The 22,872-nt window shown below is 26.7% G+C and overlaps 1 protein-coding gene across 11 annotated transcripts in view; it reads left to right on the top strand.

Annotated features, from left to right (window-relative positions):
* The window catches only part of LOC147816811 (nuclear cap-binding protein subunit 1-like), a 60,293-nt gene that overhangs the window by 22,333 nt on the left and 15,088 nt on the right, over window positions 1–22,872 (top strand). For 8 of the 11 annotated variants that reach the window (XR_015432353.1, XR_015432332.1, XR_015432358.1 and 5 more), the window contains 6 exons: window positions 170–233; window positions 10,645–10,708; window positions 14,784–14,884; window positions 15,764–15,846; window positions 16,952–17,089; window positions 19,520–19,625. Coding sequence is in view for 8 of the 11 variants with exons in the window: in XM_087158464.1 (XP_087014590.1) it covers window positions 170–233; window positions 10,645–10,692 (112 nt within the window). In the remaining 3 variants the exon portion in view is untranslated. The remainder of the gene's footprint in view (window positions 1–169; window positions 234–10,644; window positions 10,709–14,783; window positions 14,885–15,763; window positions 15,847–16,951; window positions 17,090–19,519; window positions 19,626–22,872) is intronic. The other 3 variants (XM_087158511.1, XM_087158489.1, XM_087158546.1) reach the window with 3 other exon arrangements.

The following is a 22,872-nucleotide window of genomic DNA, read 5'->3' on the forward strand; positions in this document are numbered from 1 at the left end:
AGGAAATTCTTAACATAGTAGAGCATCTTCCAATGGTTTTACCGACTTTGAATTATGATGTAAATATAGTTATGTACCATTCATTTGTCTTTTGAATCAAAATACATTTTGCTATATAACATATGTTTTTCTATCTTTTGGCCAATTAACTTTTTTTCTTCCTGTTTAGGTTTTGCTTCCCTTTTGGTCGACCAGAAGGTGTGATTAAAGCTACACTTTCTTTGTTGGAGAGGGTATGTTAATTTTTTTTAATTCTTATATAGTATTCTTATCTTAATTTGAAATATATATATTACTTATATATACATATTTCTCGGAAAATGCTTATATTGAAAATGAAAGCAAAACCTACTTTTGTTGCTTTAAAAATAGATTTCACTTTTTTTTCTTATCGAAAAATAGAATGTTTTGCTTATAAAAATTGAACATCAAAACTTCAATGGCACTATTTGTAGATTTACTTCTTTTTCTTCACTGGCCCTGGGTGGGCCCTGGTCTTCTCCAAGCATCTCTTTTGATGATTGTTTTCCAGATTTTTGCCTTAAAAGTACTTATGCATCTCATCGGTAATCTGTCTTAAAATAGAGTACTTTTGGAGTTAGCCAGAAATTCTTTTTTAAAGCACCAATCTTTTTTCGTGCTGGTCTGGCAACCTGCTTATTTAAATCTCTAATATTTGGAAAATTTTACTGCATGTTGCTATAGATCTTGTTTTCTATCAGGCTGTCTATAGATCTTATAAAGTTATAGATTATATTTATATAGATATATATCTGTTTTAAAGTTATAGATATATAACTTTAGGTGGAGAAACTGTTGTAAGTTTCTCCATCACTATGTATTCGTTACGTAATTTCAGAACATGTAAAAAATGTCAGTTTGGCAAAAATGCCTTGCTTTCAAGTTATTATATTTCATAAAAATTTTATTTTTAAAAAAAACAAATCCTGCTTTAGTTCACTATGATTGGAAAAACATTTTGCAAAGGCTTCAACTTTTATAAGCTATGTATGATGTAATATTAAATTCAATACTTAAACCACTTTGAACAACAAAACAAAGAAAGTCACCTGATAAATAAATTTTATGTTCTGAAAAAGGTTTCCTTAACTGCTTTTCAAGCACATTTTTTTTAATAATCTTATGCCTTCCTTACTCTTACTTTTTATGATTCTAAGTTATATATAGGCAATTTAGTTACGTTGGGCTTAGTATATTTTTTTGAATATTTATATCAGCTACATAATTCATCAAAAAGTAAGCTAAATCTCTAAATGTAAGCGATATAATTGCTTGATTCTCTTTGATCATCCTTTGTTGCATTATGCATTAAATTTAGGACTGCTTAAATTTTTTTGTCCTTCTTACTCCTATCAATCCTAGTTGCGTTTAAAATCATTCAAAATTAACCTCTCCTTGGAAGATATTTCCATCATTGCTAAAAATAATTGTTTAAAATATGTATTTGAGATCGCACTTTAAATTTGTTGGAAAAGTATTTCCTGTTGCGAGAGAGGAAAAGTACTTACTTTCATTCAATTTGTTTTATCACTGAAGTATTATGCAGCATTAAAAGAGCTTAATTTCTGACTTTGTTTCCAGGGCAAAAAAAAGAAACTAGTGTCCTACACGGTCCTTAAAAGTGCTTTTAAACTGCTTACCTTTATTTTGAAAAATAAAGACCCTTAAAAGTACTTAATTTTGGTGCAAGGTTTCAAAAAGTCCTTAATTTTTCACCATCACTATACTTGATAGGAACAATTTTTCAATTCAATTTTTAAAACAAAGAGTCGTTCTTTTATCAACTAGAATTAGACCATGCACGGAGGGTAGAACATTTTAGAAAGACAAGAACAGATGTGTATGAGGGAGCAACTGGCAAGGAGAACTTCTCCTTTCTTTTATATATTGGTCCATTAGTATATGCATTAATATATGTAGATTTATAGATGGCTCTTTTTAATTCAGATCTTACTATTCACGAATAATATAAAAAAAGGAAGAAAAAACTTGTCCTCTTTTTCCCCCCAGTTAGATTGAATTTCAGCACCTTATTTGCAATTTTAATGTTGTATGATTATAACCTCAATTTTCCTCCTTAACTCTTTCATTCCGGTAGGGTCTGAGATTTTGAGTTCCCCTGTTACGGCAGTTTTCAGAAGGAAGGTATTTCACTTGAACTCGACCACGGTTCCCACCCAGTGAGATAAGTAAAAGGGGTGTAAATGATTCTCCTTTCTCTTCATTGAAACTCAGTCAAGTGGGGGGAAAATGCATGCAGCAACAAATTGTTGGATAAGTTTAAAACACCCCATTTACCAAAACGTTAGTTCAGCACTTTTTTGGCGACGAATAACTAGAAATGTAAAAGTTTCCTTCCTTCTTTTTTTGTTTTCTTTTTACATCTTTTCTATTGTTTTTTTTTTACTCGATTTTTCTACAAAATCATGAAATGTAAAAAGTTTAGATAAAAATTGCTCTTCAATAAATTTTTTATTACATTGCATTATTTCAAATAATTCTTGAATAATTAATTTAGCATTAGATAATATGTATACCATACCTCACAAATTTCTCTGTTTTACCACTTCCGACATCGAATCTCGAGACTTCTTTACTCAAATTTTATTTAACTTAAAAATAATTTGAATAATCTATTATTTTTTATTAAATGGAGATTTTTTATTAAATAGTTTTTTAACAGTATACTGCATTAAATTTTTCAGAATCTTAAAGATTAAGATTGAGCAAAATTTTATAATTTAAAGATTAATATTTTGCAGAATCGGAACGATTTAGTTATCTTAGTTTTATAAATGACGATACCCATGGCTCGAAATGATCAGTTGAACAGTCCCTAAAAAATACTAGATTTTATTTTTTAACCGTTTGACGAAGATGAGACACCGGTGTTCCTTTTATATATACTTTTTCTTGCACTCAAATTACCATCTATAACTTATTTCAGTACTTTTTAATTCTAAAAAACAGTATGATAGTTTCTAAAAAACTCTGTTAGATTATCAGAATTATATTTATACTAAAATATGAATATAATAATTTGAACAAAAATTTTATTTTCATACATGTAAAAAAGTTATCCGAAATTGATTTTCAAAATTAAAGAAATTGTAAAAATTGAAAATTAAAGAAAATTGTTTCTTTTAGATCAAAATAAGTGTGTGTGAAAATAAAGGCAAACTTTAAAAAAATATATATATAATGTTTGGAAGTGATCTGTGTTTGGAAGATTTTATCTAACTCAGAAAGAGATACGGGTGTTTCATGCTCTATTTCATAACCATAAATTATTAAAATGCTAAATATAATATTTTTCACTTATTTTCAACCAAATTGTCTTAGTGTAAACACATTTTATACTATTTGAGTAATACTTTTTGATCCCCATAATTAGATTCAGAGAGAGTAATAGAAAGGCATAATAGTTAAAGGTATAAGTTTCAATCTTTCTCTTTACTGATCTATGAAGGCCATATATTCCAAATTATCTTTTCCTTTCTGACAACAATATTTTGAAAAATATTTATTTTCATTCTGAGGAATCACCTGTGTATTGAATTTTTCATAGAAATCAATAGTTATATGAAATAATATGCATATTCTAAGTGGACCTCTTAAGACAAAAATATTATTTCTTTTCATTAAATAGAATCATCACTCAAAATTATTAAATTTTGAGTGATAATATTTAGCGCAGCATTTTATTGCAGAGCACATCTTATATTGTTCAATAAATTAGTAATAAAACTGAATGATATCAAGACCTGCGTTTTCATCTTTAAGAACTAAGCCTTTACATAACGTGCTCGCTATCTTGTAGGCAAGAACATTCGGATAGTGTCATCGGCTTCATTAACTTTAAATTAAATTATAACAAAAACTATTCCCGCATCTGGTGGCCACAAGTTATCACATTTTATTTGTGTGTATTATTATAGATATATGGTTAGTTTATGATTGAAGAATCAGAAAGATGGATTAGTCTGTTTAGTATCTTTTTCTTTTCAGTGAAAAGAAATCTGTGAAAAAATAGAATACTATCATCTTAGCTAATTTGTATATAATTATCAGACATAATTTACTTTTAACGGTATAAGTGTAATAAGCAATTTGTTGACATTAATATTTGATAATGGAGAATTTCAAAGTTGTTAGAATTCCTTAAATTCATTTTTTAATGAAAATAAAAGAATTTTCTTTTGTAGTTTGAAAGTATATTATTTTGTCTAAGTTTTAAAATACAAGTCTAGTTACAGATTCTTTTTTTTTCTCCCAATAACCACTTTTGACGTCGAATCGGAATTTGTTTGCGTAAACGTTCAACAATAAATTAAAGAATGTGGTTAGTTCTTCATGGTTAAATGAAGCCCAACTGTTATTTTTCTAAGAAAATGTTTCTTGCTGGTTGCAATCCTTTTCAGCAAAAATGGCCAAAGTAAAATAAATTTTAGCTTTTACTATCTTATGTCAAGAAGTGTTTTGTATAGTATATTATTATATTCTCATCACGCAGCAGGTATTCGTCTTACACGCCTCAACACAGTACCCTTTCCAACCGGCTCAATCATTCACAACACACATCGGGAATTCTTTCCCTTTTGTATAGCGATTGACACCACTATATTCTTCGATCAAGGTGTGCTGGCCTCCTTCTCCGACAAAAAATAAATAAATGAAGCGGAAACTGTATGTGAATCCTTCTTGCTTGTATATTTTTAGAAACATTTCGCCCTAGATAATTTTTAAAAAAAATAATTGCTGTCGTAATTTTACAAATGTTATTAATTTATCTATTTAATTATCTTTTTCTTATTTATTTCTTACGTTAGAATGCTTTAATAAGTCACATAGGTGCTAAGCATTGTTTATTGTTGCAAAAACAAAAGTTTATATAAAAAAGAACTAAAGTAATTCAGTTGTTTTTAAATTTTCTCTATAGAAAAAAAGTATAAACGATGAAGAAATTAATACAATTAAAGATACTATATGATTAATTTTAATATTTTGGAAGGCTTTTTCTAAATTTTAAAAGTATTTTTTATTACACTCAGTTTTTTAAAAAATTAAATAAATGAATAAAGTAAACAGCACATTGGAGCAGGAAGCGGGAAGGTGATAATATCCATTCCGTTATATTAACATTTTAAATAAAACCTGTTGATACTTGAGTTTTTTTAAAAGTAAAATGTTTCATTTATGTTCTTTTTTTCAATATTAACGTGAATAATTTTAATAAATAGAAATAGTAGTATGTTGCATGGTTAATAGCATTAAAATAACTTAAATCTTGAAAGAAAATAATAATAATAAATAAACACACTGAATAATTTTTTTTAAAATTTAATTAATGAGGTAAAAACATTTCTAATTTCTTAAAACAAAATAAGAAGAGATACATGCAATGTCAGAAAAATCAGTGCAAGATTAAATTTGCTACAACCGCAAAGAAACATCAAGTTAAGCCATATTTTCTATTCAACTCTAGCCAAAGTATTGTGCGATTCAAAATTTGATTGACGCAAAATGAAATTCATTTATACGTTGCAAAAAAAAATTACAAATTTTTTATAGAAATATATCACTTTTTAGTCTTAGACTTACTTTGAATAATTATTGCTAAATTATTTGAAACGTGTACCATTGTTTTTTTTCGCAATAAAATTTAAAGCATAATATTTACTTCACTGATAATTTGAATATAAATTATTATATTATACTCGATATGATTGTTTTAATGCAGACATGTTTGTATATAATAATATTTTTTTTTTTTTATATTTTGCTATATTGGAGACAATAGTTACAGACAGAAATCATACGTTTTGGGGCGAAAAAAAAATAAGGCACAAATCGTTAGTCTAGAAAACTTCTAGAAGTTTTTATTTTATACTTTGGTTGATTCCAGGCGAAAATCGTTTAATATTTGAACGCGTAGTTAGTGATTCTAATCAATGACATAGCAAGGTTTTTGATTTTCATTCACAGATAAGTAGCGTCTTAGGTACAAATTGTGGATTTTTATTAGATAGCTCAGTTCTTGTAAGTATTGCGGCAAAACTTTTCGTGAACATTGCATACAAATTCAAGAAAATTCAGTTGGGAGCAAAAAATAATACACTGAACTCAGCAACCACCAAAAAATAAAATTATTGGTAGAACAAACTGGAGGATATTTGGGGAAATGATAAAGCGTCTATTGGTGATGAAGGAAAATGCCCAAATATCATTTTAATTACTCACAAAAGGTAGATAAGGACAGAATAAGATAGATAGAGGAAGCTACGAATAAGAAAGGGATGAAAAGGTTTCTTTCCTAGTTTTTCAGGAATACGAACTTATAGAATGCATGGTGTCATAAAATTATCCCCGCTCGTTCTTCCAAGCTAACAGTAAATACTTTTATACGTCGTCTAGAACAATCAAACTTTCAAAATATTTTTGAAATAGAAACGATTTTTTAGAAATTTTATCCATTCCTCATATAAGAAGAAAAATTATTGCACTTTCTCCTAAATTAGAACACATAGAAAAACGGCAGACCACATTCATTCATAACGAAAATTACTAGACTTAGTCCCCCTCGTTTCCTCCCTCGTGAAACAGTTGATTTTTATTTATTTTTTAATTTAAGCATTACAAAGAGGTTATTCAAAAGAAAATAAAAGGATAATTATGACTGACTAGGACTAAAGTCTTTTTCAAATTGTATTCAAATGATTAATTTATTGACAAAATTTGAAATTTATTAAAATTGCTAAAATCGAAACAGAACAAAAAACTTAGGTAACTGTTTCCAATTGCGTTATTAGAAAAAAAAGAAAATTTAAAAAGGAGAAAAAAAAGCTGAAAAGACAGCAAAACAACTATTGTTTTCTTTTTAAGAATTTTCTTTAAGAAAAAAAAAGAAGATTTGATTACATAAAATATGATAGAGTTTTCTTATGTCTGTCTTATGTCATCAGATTTCGAATAAATTGTTTTGAATTAATTTCAATTGAATGGTACCATTGAAATAAATTTATTTTATGAATATGCTTACATTTATTTAGTGGTTGATTTTGTGAAATGATTTAAAATTTAAATATCACTATACAATATAATTTCTTATATCATTGAAATCTTTAAAATTTTAAATTATAATTTCTGCGCAATTAGATTTTTTTGAACAAGTATTTTAAATTCCTTAAAAGTTCTGTTTTCAAAATCTTTATTAAATATTCTAAATATTGTTAAATCTGTTTTAAGATTGGCTGCCAGCAAAAAAAAAAAAAAAAAAAAAAAAAATGCCCACAATATTTAAAATCTTTTAATTTTTAAGTATTAGTTTTTAGACATTAAATTTCATTATTTCTAATAAAAATCACATTTCTTATTTTGAAAAAAAAAAATTTAAGAAGAGAGAAAAATAACTAAGTAGAGGAAGTTTATTTCTTATAATTTTCTGTTTCTACTTTGCATTAGTAACAATATATGTCTCTGCTTAATTATTTACTTACTTAATTATATTTTTTTTTATGTGTGGATAAAATTTTTTTCTATTTTTTTCCTTAAATCTATGGGAAACACCCTAAACTAGGGTACGTAGTCGATCAGAGAAGGTATATATGAAATTGAAAATGCATGAAAAATTTGCACTTAATAAATTGAAGTATATATTATTTTCCCCTAATTAAAACAATTAAAATTTAATTAACTCATGTTATTGTTTAAAGAGAGAGAGACTAACAGTTGAATTATTAGACATTATTTACTAAAAGAAACTAATTAAATACAATAGAAAAAGTGTAATAGAAAAAAGACTAGATATCTTTAATTTTATCACCATAGAAAAACCAACAGTACTTAGTTAATATTATATTTATAAATCTGATGAAAATTGCACGACCTTTTGGTGTGACAATGTTTGAATATGAATTTCTCTAACTTTTTTCCCTCCAATATCAGTTTTATCTATATCTTTTTCTTAAGGTGTTCCGTGTTTTTTCCTTATTTTTTACGATGATCGCTAATCTCTCTCTCCCAGAAAAAAAAAATATAGTATAATTTTTTCTTGAATTTAAAAAAAAAACAACAGAAAATGAACTGGTTGAATTTTGTGTATTTTTCTTTGGTGACGTTTACTGTGTGCAATACCTTACAATGCCTTTCCGCAGCTATTGTAATTCCACGAGTAACAATGAAGAAGGAATAGACAAGTATTGAAAGAATTTCTGCCTCTGGTAACTGTGGGTTAGTAGGATAGTTTAGATGCCCTGTGGTGAAGAGGAGTCAAAAAGCTTTGTGAAATTTCTCTATGTAAAGCAAATAGTGGACAACCGTATTGTGTAAATCATTACTCAGAATACTTACAAACATTAGTCTTTCCCTTGCCGCGAAAAAGAAAAAAGAGAAGAAATATTCCTAAGGGAGTACTACCACAGTAATGTAAATTTGAAATAGAACACTGAATGATTTTTATGAAAAAAAAAATGATTACGCATAATTAAGAAAAAGAAAAAAAAAGAAAATATTTATTATTTAAAGTTAGTAAAATATTAACACTAATCATTAGCATTTTGAATAACATTAAAACGAATTGATATCAATGAGGTTGAGAATCAATGAGAAATTAAAGTAGTATTTTGATCGATAAAAACTTGATTTTTGTATGACAAATGAAAGGCTTTCAAACATTTTCGAAAATTTGTTAGGTCGTCTATTTCTAAACATTTTCTGAACAAAAATAAACGAAAAAGATATTGAAAAAAGTAGAAATACTGAAAATTCTTTAGAATAAATTCGTATCTTGAATACATTCGTACATTGAAATAAATTTGTAGACATTAATGTATTGTATTTTCAATATTTTTATGCACCATAAAATATTAAAAGATAATGTCTAAGTTTCTTTATTCTCGATCAATATCGAGTAACATAACGACGCATATCATAATGAAAAATATAAGTTTTAATGTTGTTATACATTTTTAAATTTAAAAAAGTAACTAAAACAAGAAATCAGTCCTTTTTCAATTTCAATCCTTTTTTTTTTCATTTATCGATTTATGCGGCGTATTATTATTTAACAATAAAGCATTGATCTTTATCATTCGAAGACTATTCGAAAGTTTTATGTAAGTGTTCCTGAGGTTTCCTTGTGTACCTGCTCAAAAGCACATTAATTCGTATATGTACGTATAAAACACTACATTTCCTCTGTGTACTAGATATATTGTTTTGAAAAAAAATTCCGCGAAAAACTATGTAATTAAAATTTGATTCCACTTTTTAATAAGAAAAATTAAGTATAAGGTAATTGCTCAAGCATCATAACCTCCAAAGACTTGAGAATAAGAATTGTATTAGGTAATTAAGTTGAAATATCAAACAAATTTCTGTATGCGCTAATTACAAAACGCTTTTTTTTTCTATTACAAAAGTGTTTTTTTTTCCTTCTTTCTTTTATTTATTCATTTTTATTTATTCATTTTTTTTAACCACGGATGTATTTTAACAAGTGTAAAATAAATGTTGATCAATGTTTGACAGAATTAATTGAACAACTTTCTTATTCCTATGAATAGCGAATATTTAATGTGGTTAGAGTGAAGTACAGTTTCGTCAGTTTAGGCTATTTTGTCAGTAAACTCGACATGGAAATCCAATATGGCAACAGTTTATTTTACGTTTCAGTTAAAAGAAAAATTTTTAAATTCATATATACTTATATTTAGCACGATTTTAACAAGTCAAATTGCCACAAATGAACATAGCCGTTGATTAAATGGTTCTTTTTTTTTTTTTGCTTCAAAAATAAAATTTCATAATGTGATATGAAAAAAATTATAATTTCGTTTTGAAATTTATAGTGTTAATGCAAAGAAAAATTATTAAACCAAAGAAATTAATATATGTTCCATAATTATTCGAAGTTTGCTTAACGGTTGCACTATGACAAACTCTTGTGGCTAAGAGAAGAGAATTATTAAAGTATAGCAGCTCTTAGGAATTCCCGCGAAGAATAAAAAAACGCTATGTTTTAGTTATAATTGTAATTTGACACAATTATAAATTCTTATTGATTAAATAATTGTAAATACTTTAACATCAATTCTGAAAAACATTTATTTATTTATTTATTTTTTATAAAAAAGGGCTGTGAAGCATTTCGTTATAGCACAGGATACGTCCATTTGTTGATTTAAAACAGTGTCTTTCCGTGAAGTTTGCATTAGAAGATAAAATTTGGTGTTTGGCGCTTTCTCTAAGAGCCATGCCTGCAATTTTTAAAGTTAAGAATAGCAACCTTAGGAGAAAACTTTTCAACAATGCATAGGGAGGGAACTAATTGATGTTAACTGACAATCCTATTTTCTCCCCTCCCCCAATGAACCCCAACAACCGCGAAGCTACCTTCCCCACCTTATATACCTGGAGAGTCACGAAACAACACCTATCCGGAGTTTGCATGTAGATGTTTTTTCGTGACGCTTCGGAAATAAGGGGTTAATGTGTGACAGACTCAGAAAATGAGAAATAAAGGAATGATATTTCACTGGACAATGGACTATATTAATAATTTTTTTAGCCCTAACATATTTAAGACTTTAATTATGTTTAATTTCTCTTATCTTTATTTTTTAGTGCTGGTATTCTCTTAAGTTATCCTGGAAAACGCAAGATTCCTCTTGAATATGTCATTGTTAAGGTAAAGTTATTTCATACAATAGCTTTAATTAATGTATTTGAGATAAAGAATCCTAAGAAGCGGTTGCGGAAATATTTATTTGATAATGTAAAAATTTTAGTTTTTCTCATTCATGTCTTGTGAGTCTTTAGAATTTGTGCATATATTTCAGTGCTTGATACATGACGACTTTTTCCCTCTTTATAATTTGGAAAGTAAAATAAAGTTTTAACATTTTTAAGTAATATTGCTGTGCTTAAAGGTTTTTTTTTTAATAAAAAATTTGCTTTGGTTTATACATTTTAAATATCTGTTAGAATAGGGGTGCACAACCTTTTTAAGTGAAGGGCCACTTGCACAGCAGGTTGGCTAACGAAGGGCCGCACATGTATTAATAACAAATGAAGTAATGTTTATTTAAACATTAGCGTTCTATTTTTTTATCAATAAACTTAGTAATATAAATAACTTAGTAGTGTTCCATTATTAGAATTCATTCAAAACTTAAAAAAAACTTGCTATTTTTATCATATGAACAATAGATTTATCAAAATAAATAAACATTGAAGAAAAGAAATATTTTTTTTATCATATCATGCAATACAAAAACTCATTTTAGAATTAAATTCTAATAAATAAAAAAACTCCAATGCCCACAGAATGAAAGTAGGAAAACGTTTAGTCGTAATTAAGTAATATAAATTCAAATTAAATATTTTAATTGAAGAAAATCTATAGGTTTTAAACAAAAGCTTAAAATAAGAACAAAACTGCGATAGTTCAAAATAAAATTCAATGTTTGTTTTGTAATGTACTTTATTATTTTATTTTATTAATTATTATATTTTTTATATCGTAAACATTTTCCTTTTTTTTATCGAAAAAGATCACTTAAGCAACAAAAAATTGAAATCTAAACTACTAACAGTGAGCAGTTTAAAAATTCACGTTTTCTGCCATTTTATGAATTTCTCAAGTTGCAATAACATTGCATTTAATTTAGGAAGGGATGTAACGAGTATTTGGCCCTTCTGGGAAATATTCAGTTGGTTGAATGATCAGTCAAATATTCGGCAGAATATTTTTTAGAAATGTATTTTTCTAAGTTTTTTTATTTTTGAATTTTTAGAGATATTACTTTTTTTAAAAAAAAAAATTATAATCAGGCAATACAATTTTGTCATTTTTTCGATACTTTGAGAATTGAGAACGATTTTTTCCCATTTTTTGCTGTTTTTATTATAACCCAGCATTTTAACAGAACGTCTCATACTATTAATTTATTATCACTCTTTCCATGAACTGTAATATAAATAACCAGTAACATAGAAAAGTGTGATTTTTAGTATTAAAGTTTTGTTTCAGGAACTAAGAAAAATTTATTTTTTCTGTTTTCCTTTTTTTCAGGCATTTTTATTATGACTCAGCATTTTTTTTAAAAATAAAGTTACAAATAAAAAAAATTTTTTATCAATTTTTTTTCTTCTAAAATTATGGCAATGAGAAAAATTGAAATTGAGATTTTCGGCATAAGATTTTCATTTAAAAAAATTAAGAACGTTTTTTCTATCTTTTTATTTTCTTTAAATAAAAATAAAACTTTTTTTAGACATTTTCATTTTAACACAGTAATTTTTAATAGCATTTCTGTTGACTTAATTATTTTTTCTTCGCTTTTTCTGGTAATTGAAAAACTGAGATGTTCTTCTTTAAAAAAATTTTTCAAAAATTAAGATTGATTTTTATGTTCTCTATTTCGCTTTTCGACATTTTCAAAACCGTTCTTGATTGGTCTTTTTTTTAGAGTTAATTTATGAATGCGTTTTTCCAGGAAATATTATTCTGAGCATTGAAATTTTAGTTTCAGTGTTGCTATGCTGCTAAAAGATCTTGCTATTTGGCCCCAAGTGTACGTCAGTACGTTTATTCGATTTTTTTTCTTCTTTTTTTTGCCGAATATTTGGTTTTTGATCAACTCACAATTCATTACCACATTCAAACAAATCATATTCGTTGCGGAAATAAAAACGAAGGAAAAATAACTAGGACTTACGATAAAACTGTACCGAAATATCGTATCAAAAAGTGATTATTTAATTGCGCGATTAACAATCACGTGTCGTAATAACATCATAGTTAAATAACGGGATCGTCAAAATCATGTGGAAAAGTATAGGAATAATTGGGAAAAAATATATTTATGCTGAACTCAGCATGAATAAAGCGTGTCAAATGCATGATTTAAAATTTGCATGTCATAATAGAATAATTGGAATTTTTTATAATACGTGGGAACGCATAGGGAAAACTGCCGAGAAAAATTGTTGAAAAAAAAGAAAATTGCAAAAAAAAGATAAAAAATCACTTAGATTTAAGATGAAATCGTCACAAATAAAGTGCGCAATAAGTGATTACTTAAATTTGCGATCTGAAATTCGCGTCGTAATAAAAATTCGGGATTTTCGAAATCACATAGAAAAGCGGAAATAACTGTTTAAAGAAATCATTTATATTTACGATGAAATCGACTTAAAGAAAGCATGTTAAACTTACATTTACTAAGGAATCTGTTAAAATTGATTGTGTCAAAACGTGATGACTTAAAAGTGCGATTAAAAATTGCCATTTTTTAAATTTTTTTATTGTGTTTAGAAGCTTTTGGGGGCCACACTTCAGTAATCGAAGGGCCACGTTTTGCCCACGGGCTGCAGGTTGTGCACCCCTATGTTAGAAGAAAAATAACTTTTTACCTCAGATTATTTTCCCCTTTAAAATAATTTTATTTATTCTTTTATTTTTCTACTAGAGTAGAAATATTCCTAAAAGTTTTATAATAAAATTTAAATAAAGTGTATTTTTATGCCGCGATGCTAACTGGACATATTTTAGAGAAAAATTCTCAGATCTATCTTCCACCCTTTGTGGGAAGGAGAACAATATTCAACTTTATAGGCAACAAGTAACACAAGTTATGGCCCCAGATATCTGACCCTGGGGGGTGGGAAAGTGGAATATAGGAACTAGCTGTTTTTGAAAATCATTGTGAAGAAGGAAAAAAATTAAGATTGCTGTCCATACACTTTTACTCTTCCTAATCATAAGTTTTCACATTTGTGTTATTCATCCATAAACATTGAATATTATTACACTAATAATTTAACTTAAAATGTGTGATGGGTATTATAACCATTCTGCATATAAGTATTTCAACCTGCAGTTTTCTCCTCAAATCAGTTGTTCCATGTTAGGGTAATTAGAGAGAAACATTCCTATTTAACTGAACTGGGATTTTGTTTTATCCAGCCGACATTTCCCTCTTAACAGACTGGATAGTTGGGAGTAATTGCTAAGATTACTGGACTTGGTTTTAAAAAGCTTGGAAGTTAACCTCACTGAGATCTTGGATTTAGAAATTCTTAGATCTTTTTAGCTGATGGATCTTGAGCAAAAGGAAGATCACTGACCTTGAGGTTGGGTGACAAGGAAAAAAAAAACTTAACTTTGAAAAGTTAAAATTGGAGTTGTCACTGCTGAGGAAAGATGTTAAAGGAAGTGTGAGGTTAAGCAAATGTGTTAGATTTTCTGTGTTTTTAGAAATAATTAAATTTCACTTTTTTTCGAAATAAATGATTGAATTTTACTTTTTTTAGAAATAAATCGTTGGATTTCGCTTCAACATTATTAAAATGTGTCACATTTTTCTTCTTCTCTTAAATATCCATCAAAGGAGAACAAAATTTCTCTCTGATGTCGTTTTAAAGAAAAAATACCTTTTTTTTTTTTAATCTCCCTACGTTAATTTAAATCTTGATTGATAATTAGTTCGTAAACACTATGAAAATAATAACTTCTGATTTTTTAATAAAATATGCGTTTTAATAAAGAGGTTTCCTCTCTTAATGTTAAAATTTCATAACATTTCTATGCATTTTTGGTTGTTTTCTATGCGAAAACCAGAGTTTTTCCATTTAATAGTTTAGGCAACCATTTAATATCTATTTATAGTTATTAAGTTTGCAATATAATTTCCTAAAATATTTAATATAATAAATCAATTTATTATTTATTTATTTTTTATTCTTTGTTTTAATTTCAGGTTCTATATGGGGAAATTCTCAAATTACCTGTTTTAAACTATCGTTAGGTTCGCTTTTTCTTGAACTATGAAAACTGCAACCCAGTACAATGCCTCGAGTTGTATCCTTTTCAAGTTGCTTTCTTTCAATTTTTAGTGTTTTATTTTAATTGGCAAGCATGCAATTACGTAGTGTTATAAGCTAAAATAATTAAAACACATCATCTTCCCTCTCTGTTATTCAGTTTATTATGTTTTACATTAACCGAAATTTAAATATTTATTGATAAGAATTTACAGAGCAACCGAAATTATTATCAACAATAAAATATATATTTGATTTACTTTCTGATGACGTTTGATTTACTTTCTGATGATATTTAATTTATTTTTGAATTTCATTTTAAGTTACATGAGGGTAGTTTTGTTGGAATTAAAGTGTAATTTTTGGAGAAGTTACCAAGTCGATATAAGATATTATTTCTTTTTTAACTCACTGGACTGCAATATCAGGTTTATGATTCATAAATGAATTGCAGGAATTATATGTCACTTTTATGTGTTAAAGATTGACACATGAATTATTAACTTTCCAAATGAATTAAAATTAATTTCTGAATTTACTAAAATTGTTTGTGAAAGCACATGTCTGACTCCAAATTGTATATATTAATAATTTAATAATAAATTACTTTTGTCAGAAGTATTTATTTATTCAGTTTAATATTTATATTTTTTTATGAAACTGATTACTGTTTTTTTCCACTTTTCTTTTTTTAAGCATAACTGTTCCTGACTTTGTAATAGCTATTACCAATCAGTATTTTAATAATGTAGATAATAAAAAGGAAGCAATATTTAATATTTGTTTGTAACTAAAAAAATTATAGAAGTTTTTTTTTTAATATATCTGTGTACCTTAATATTATTTTGACTTTGTACTGTAGGTCTATTATTTTAGACCCTTGTATGAATCATAAATTTTCTTAGCTTTTACATAGCTAGCAGTGGAATTAATTTATTTAGGAGCAGTGGAATTAATTTATGAAAGATTAGATACAATGATCATTGATTGTATAAATAGGTCAGTTTATTATTTTTTAAGAGCATTCAGAATTTTTTAAATAATTTTTAGCCAACATTTTTTTATTCAAGTGTATTTTAATTAATTACAACTAAAATTTTGACTATGATAGTTTATAATATTTTTAGCTAGATAAATGTAAGCACCTAGTCTACAACCAGGGTTGGAGTTTTTGCCGGCAAAAAGGGGTTTTTGCCAGGACAGTGGCAAAAACCTGGTAAAAACCGGCAAAAACTGGTAAAAACCGGCAAAAACCAAATTATCTAAATTGCTGATTAAATATTATTACAAAATACTTGAAACAAATTTAAATCTATCATAAGGAATAATAATTTTGATACATTACATGAAAAAATTATTTTTAACATATTAATAATTAATGTACCTAAGGGTAATAATTTTTTAAAAGATTGAAAGTTTTTGATCTCTTTTCATTTTAGAATCCCTAAAATAAATGCTTTTTTACAAATAAATATTATTATTTGTATAATACTATTATTTATTATAAAAAATTATTATTTGTACAATAATTAATTACACATGTTGATAGATATTTTATGCCTCAAATTATATTTGTATTAATTTAAAATAAGTTCATTTCACTGAAAAAAGGAGAATAATCACAAATTTTCCAATCAATAATGTTTTAAACTACTAAAATGATATATTATTACATTATCATTTAATTATGGAATAATAGTTTTGTTAATTTTTTTGTAATTATTTATATTCATAGTATATATTTCAATTTTAGGAATAATTTTGTATCAAAAATGTGTTTTTGTCCTCTCATCTTGGACAATATAGGTTTTTGCCACTTTTTGCCACTTTGCTTGGCAAAAACCTGTTTTTGCCAGGACGGTTTTTACCGGTATTTACCATGGTTTTTTCCACCTGCGGCAAAATCTTGCCAATCCTGTCTACAACATTAACAGTTCTTGGAGCTTTATCTTTTAACAGCTATGATAAGAATGCCCACATAATTTAGTATCCAGTTGGATAATGGGAAAATTTAGATTTTGTTTTGTTAGAATAAGGTTTTGTTTGGTTATAATAAATTAATGAATAAATAATATTTATTGCAATTAAATGTCTACTATTTCAGATTTTCTAGTTGGTTTGCTTATCATTTAAGCAATTTTCAGTTTTGTTGGAATTGGGGTGACTGGAATGACTGTATTAGTATGAACCTTTTGCATCCAAAACCTGTGATTGTTTGAGAAACCCTGCATAAAGCTTTAAGGTAAATGAATTCAAATATTCAATTTAAATACATATTCAAGATAATGTTAACTGATTCTATTTGCTTCAAAATCATTCCTGCAAAAAAATTTTAAATTAATTGCTTAGTTATCTGTATGGAAACAAGATAATTATCTTTTAAATTATCTGAAAATAGCAAAATTCATAACAAACTGCAAAAAATATTTAAAAGTAATTTTTTTGTATTTTTGTTTTTTTAAATTCAATAAACTATTTCCTATTCTATTAAATAAATGTTTGTAACATTCAATACAATTGTACAAAATCCTTTTGTAAAATGTACTGAAATTCTTTACAATTAGTGGATTAGTTATCAAATCATTAGTGAATTATGAACCAAATTATAACAAATTACACAGACTTTGGTTCTAGATTAATAAAAAAATATTTTATGAAATTAAGAAAAAAAATTAATTTATTCATAACTGATTAATTCTAGCAATATAGTTCCAAACACCTTTTATTTATTTTTTTCAAAACAATAGTTTGTGCAATGTTTAAATTTTTTTTTAATATGATGCCACACATTCTTCATATTTAGTTAGCAATATTCAAGCAGTTTAAATCATGTTAATTATATAGCTCCTTTCTTTCTTCGTGTATGCTTCTCCCCTAGACTTTCTTATTATCAAAGAGTGGCTGACTTAGTGAAAGAAGATTTTTCTAATCTTATTCCTTTGATTATATGTTCCTATTATTTATGACTTGTTCCTATTATTTATTTAATCATGTTTTATGTGAGTTATAAAAAAAAGGTCTTTTATTTATATGGCATTTTTTTTTCAAAATTGTTGGTTTAACTGTCAAACTATTGTTTATGTGTTTAAATTGTTAATTTTATTTATGGTAAGCTGCAAGATATTAACATAAGTCTGTTCAACCAGTGAACATTTTAAAGGTTACTTTGGAAGTGCAGTTTGCTCCAGTGTACTTCATTGTGTCCACCCACCATTATTAAACTCAATATTTGTATTTGATCAATCAATAAAACATTTTGACCTTTATTATGCTGTGTATTGTAATTTTTAATTACATCAGACAGAAGATATCAAATTATGAATTTCTGAATTTAATAGGCTGACTGTAAGTCATATTTGACAACTTTTCCAGATTTTGTGTATAATTTTATTTTTACATAGTGGTTACTTAATTTATGCGTTATTTTATTTAATTTATAGATTTATTAATTTGTATATGCTAAATATTGTTAGACATGAAAAATATAAACAATTAACATAATTAAATTCCTCATACATGTAAGTGTTTAATAGTTATTAAATTGTTAAACATCCGGTAAAAAAATATTTCTATCTGACATTGTAATTCAAATGTCATTTCTTTACCATTTTGAAAAACTCTCAGAAAAAGTAAAAGTTGCCAAGTGTGCCATAAGTTGGACAAGCTTGTATTAAAAAAGAATTAATCTTCGGTGGCTCATAATGTTTGTTTCTTTATAATTTTTAATAATATTTTAATATGCATAAATAAGGAATAACTAAAACACTATTTTTTATTTCTGATTAATTTTATTGGGGAAAAAAAGTAGGAAAAAAACATTTGTCAAGTTTCACCAATTCTAATATATATATATATATATATTTGCATATAAAATTAGTGAGTCAGAATCAGGAGGGAAAAAATTTTAAAAAAATAGTAATTATAAAAATATTTGTAATGGGAAATTTGACTGAGTAATTTTTCATGATGCACATTGTGTTACTATAAGCAACGGCTATACAAAGAAAAAAAAATAAAGAATACTAGAAGGATTTTTTTATATCGAACTGTGTGTACAGCTTAAGAAATTAGGTATATTTCTAAAAGTATTAAGTCCATAATTTTGTTTTAAAAATTTATGAATAAAAAGAATCCTAAATCCAGAAGAAACTCATAATAATTAGGTTTTGTGTCATTTGCATCACATATCTATAAAAGAGTATACTAATCTCTATATATAACAATGATATAATTTAGATTGTGAAGTAAACTGAAATGATTTGTTATATTTTTATCTTTTATGAAATCATCCAAAGTCTATAGTATATCAGTTAATATTTTGCATTTTTGACTCGTTTTCATGAAAAAATTTCCATTTTATTTGTTTAATTACTAAAAAACTTAGGACAAGACTTTTGTAACTTCATAACTTCCATTTTAGTTTAAAAAGGATACTCTGAGTAATTTAAGTAGTAACTTTAAATTATTTTTAATAATTTTTTACTGCATTTCTTTTAAAATAAATTTTTCTTCCTAAAGCTGGTATATTTGCAATTAGACATAATGAATTTTGCTTTTTAAAAATTACATATTTATTAGTTTTAGCGTTTGGTTTTCAAATATTTCCTTTGCTATATTGTATATTTGCTGAACAAAATGTGTAAATAAAACTGAATTTTTATTTTATTTGTAGAGCTTATATATGGGAGATACTTCATTTAACAACATGTAAAATGATTTGTTATGATGAGACTAATTAAGAAAAACAAGTAAATGATGCTAAAAAGAAACTGCAGAAGGTAATTAGCCGTTTAAAAGATTTGATCCATTTGCATCTAGGTTAAATCTTTTTTGTATATGTTATTATTTTGTTTCTATGTTTTATTATCACCCATCAAAGGCAAGTCTTTAATTTTCAATGTATGTGTTTGTTTAGTCAATGATGTGGAATAAGTTGGAGAATTGCTAAAAAAATTCTGTGAATTCTCTGAAATTTTATTTAATTGTATAAAAATCCAAAAAATTCCCAAACTTTAGTGACACTATTCTAAATATCCTTTTATCTCTATAAATAAAAATGTTCTAAATCTAAAAATATATGAGATTAAAAAGAAGTTTTGTTACAGATGTGTTAAATGTGTTTGTCAATTAAAAATAAGTTGTTAAATAAATAGACAATGTAAACTTTTTCTTGACTTCACATGTGATCTATGTTTAAATCTGTCTCTAAAATTAAAAATCAATATATTACCACTTCTTTGATAGCATATTTCAAATCATTAATTAGAATTAAAATTGGTGAGTTTTCTTCCTTCATTTAAAGGGAATTCATGTTCATTGTGTGATAGCGACAAAAGAAATAAGAGTTTTAAAAAAAATAGGAATTTTTTTGCATTAAAAAAATTATTAAGTACAAGTCTTTTTATTTTATTTTTTTGGAAAGTACAAAAATGTTTAACGCATGTTTTTGAAGTGCTTAACACATGTTTTGATGTTTTAATGGACATTGAATTCTTTTTGTTGAATTGAATGTTTTTTTCGGGAGGAAAAACATTCTGTTGTACAAATGTTTTTTTCGTAGAAACATTTGAATTGAATGTTTCTACGTTGGTTGAATCCAATGTAGCTGATTTTATTGTTTTACCGATCTAGTTAAACAAAAAAATGTCAACTAATTGCTGATGTAATGTATTATTTATCTGCTGTTGTTACAGAAGGGCTCCTATGTGTTTGCAGGCAGTGTGTCCCCTGATGAAGTACTGTTTTGCAAGCACACATTTTTATTTTATTTGCAAGGATTTTATATATGTCTTATTTCTAAGCACACCGGACAAAAAATTAGTCACCTTAAGAGAAATCCTGAAAAACATCATTTAATAATGTGTAACACCACCTCTGGATTTGATAACCGCCAGGATTCGGTTAGGAAGTGAGTTCACTAGATTTTGCAGGTACAGTAGAGAACCGATTATCCGGAACGATTGGGACTATCGCTATTCCGGATAACTGATTTTTCCGTTTTTCTGAATCGCTACGAAAAGCCGTTTTTTTAGTGTTAAACCCAACTAAAAAAAAAAATATTTGGAAATAATCTTAAAAATAAGAAAAAACGATGAGGTAATACACTAATGATTATTTCTGAAATGATGGTAAGGTAAACATCTTTCAAAAAAGAAAGAAAAATCCTAAATCTTCGGAGGTAAAAAAATTTTTTTTAAAAAAAATTGCGGGAAAATTTATCGAATTCCGTTCCGGTTTTTCGGTTTTCCAGTTTTCTGATTTCCGGATAACGGGTTCTGTACTGTATGTCGAATCCAGTTTAAGCCATTCGCTGAGGATTTGATCTCGAGCAAATCCACCAAATTGCAAGGATGTTGATTTCGGCGTTTTACCCATTGTTCCAACATGTCCCTCAAATTTTCAATCGGGTTCAAGTCAGGTGATTTTACAAGCCAGTCGAGATGTAATTGAGTGCCTGAGTGTTCATAAGACCAGTGACATATTCATCCAGCCCGATGAACTTTGCTGTTGTCATCTTGAAAAACAGCTCATTTTTCAAAAACTTATTCAATTGTAGGAAATTTTCTAAAATGTACAAAAACTAGGAGAATTTTTATTATACCAGGAGAAAATGGCAAAATCCAGTAGTGGCTACTGGTAAATACAGGAGAATTGGCAACTACGTGTATCATATCTTACTGAAACTTAAAATTTTAGTGATGTTGAATACTAAAATGGTAGCAGCTACTTTAACAACCAAGTACTTTAAAAGGCCATTTTTGGTGTTTCACTATTTCAGGAATTATTTCGGATTCTTTGGGTAGCAAAACGCTTAAGTAGAATATCGTATTACTTTACTAAACAACAGAGAAGAGAGGAAGGAAGGAGGGTCAAGATATGAAACAGGTCTTCTCCCCAGATGGCGTACTCGAGCGTTGCGATCGCAAATCAGCACGTACTGTGTTGTCAGGTACCGATAACCGTTCACCCCCAAATGACGTTGTAAAATCCCCTAAAATTTTTTTAAAAAAAACCAAAATTTTTAACTTAAAGTATAAGTATTAAAGAATAGTACAAAAGTTAAATAATGTATAGAAAACGTTGCTTTAATACTTTTTAATATTTCATTATCGACAAATTAATCTTTTTTACATTTCAATCGTCACATTATTTTTAATTTCTATTAAAATATTTAAGATATTTTTTTCAATACTTTTTGACTCGCACATTTTTTCATAAATATTTTATTATCAACGATATAGTCTTTTTAATATTTTAATTCTAACATTATACTTAAATTTCTGATAAAATATCCAACATATTTTCGTCAATACTTTCTGATTTGTACATGTTTTGGTTGTTAAACATTTTTAACATAGACATTTTTAACATAGACAAAGTAGGTACAAAATTTTGACAACTATTAGAAAGTTCATATCGAAAGCGCAAAGTAGCATCAGCTGTAGTTATAGACATTTTATTTCTCAATTTGTCTTTAATAATATTTAATAAGGAGAAACATCTCTCCACAGCTGCATTTGAAAACGAAATACATAATAAAGCTAAAACAAGAGTCAAAATATGTTTTAAATTTCCACAAGAATTTTTAATTTCTCTGATTTTTACCCATAAAGATTCTGTACAATCACAATTCAAATCATCTACATTCGAGAGTAAATTCCATCGACATCAATACAAATTGATGAAAATTAAGCAACAATATTTGCCTTAACAAATTTACGTGTTGAATCCGGTGAAAACTTTTTTATAGACTCTAATGTTTCGAAATTATTCTGTTCTGCATTTTTCTTCGCTCAATTTAACAACAAAATTTATGCATCTTTCTTTAACATTTCGGAATCAATATTTACTGTAAGAGAATTTAAGTCGTAGCCAAAATTCAATAATTATCAGCACATCATTTCAAAATTGTTTTGAAATGAAGTGCTGATAATTAGAAAAAATTATGAACAATTGTACTATTAATTAACCTTTAAACTGCTTTTCGTGTTCATAATCATTCTTGTACTTTTGTAGGCACTTCTT

The sequence above is a fragment of the Parasteatoda tepidariorum genome, chromosome 1 (genome assembly GCF_982258835.1).
Source record: "Parasteatoda tepidariorum strain Cologne lab strain chromosome 1, Ptep-v5.0, whole genome shotgun sequence".
Taxonomy (NCBI): domain Eukaryota; kingdom Metazoa; phylum Arthropoda; class Arachnida; order Araneae; family Theridiidae; genus Parasteatoda; species Parasteatoda tepidariorum.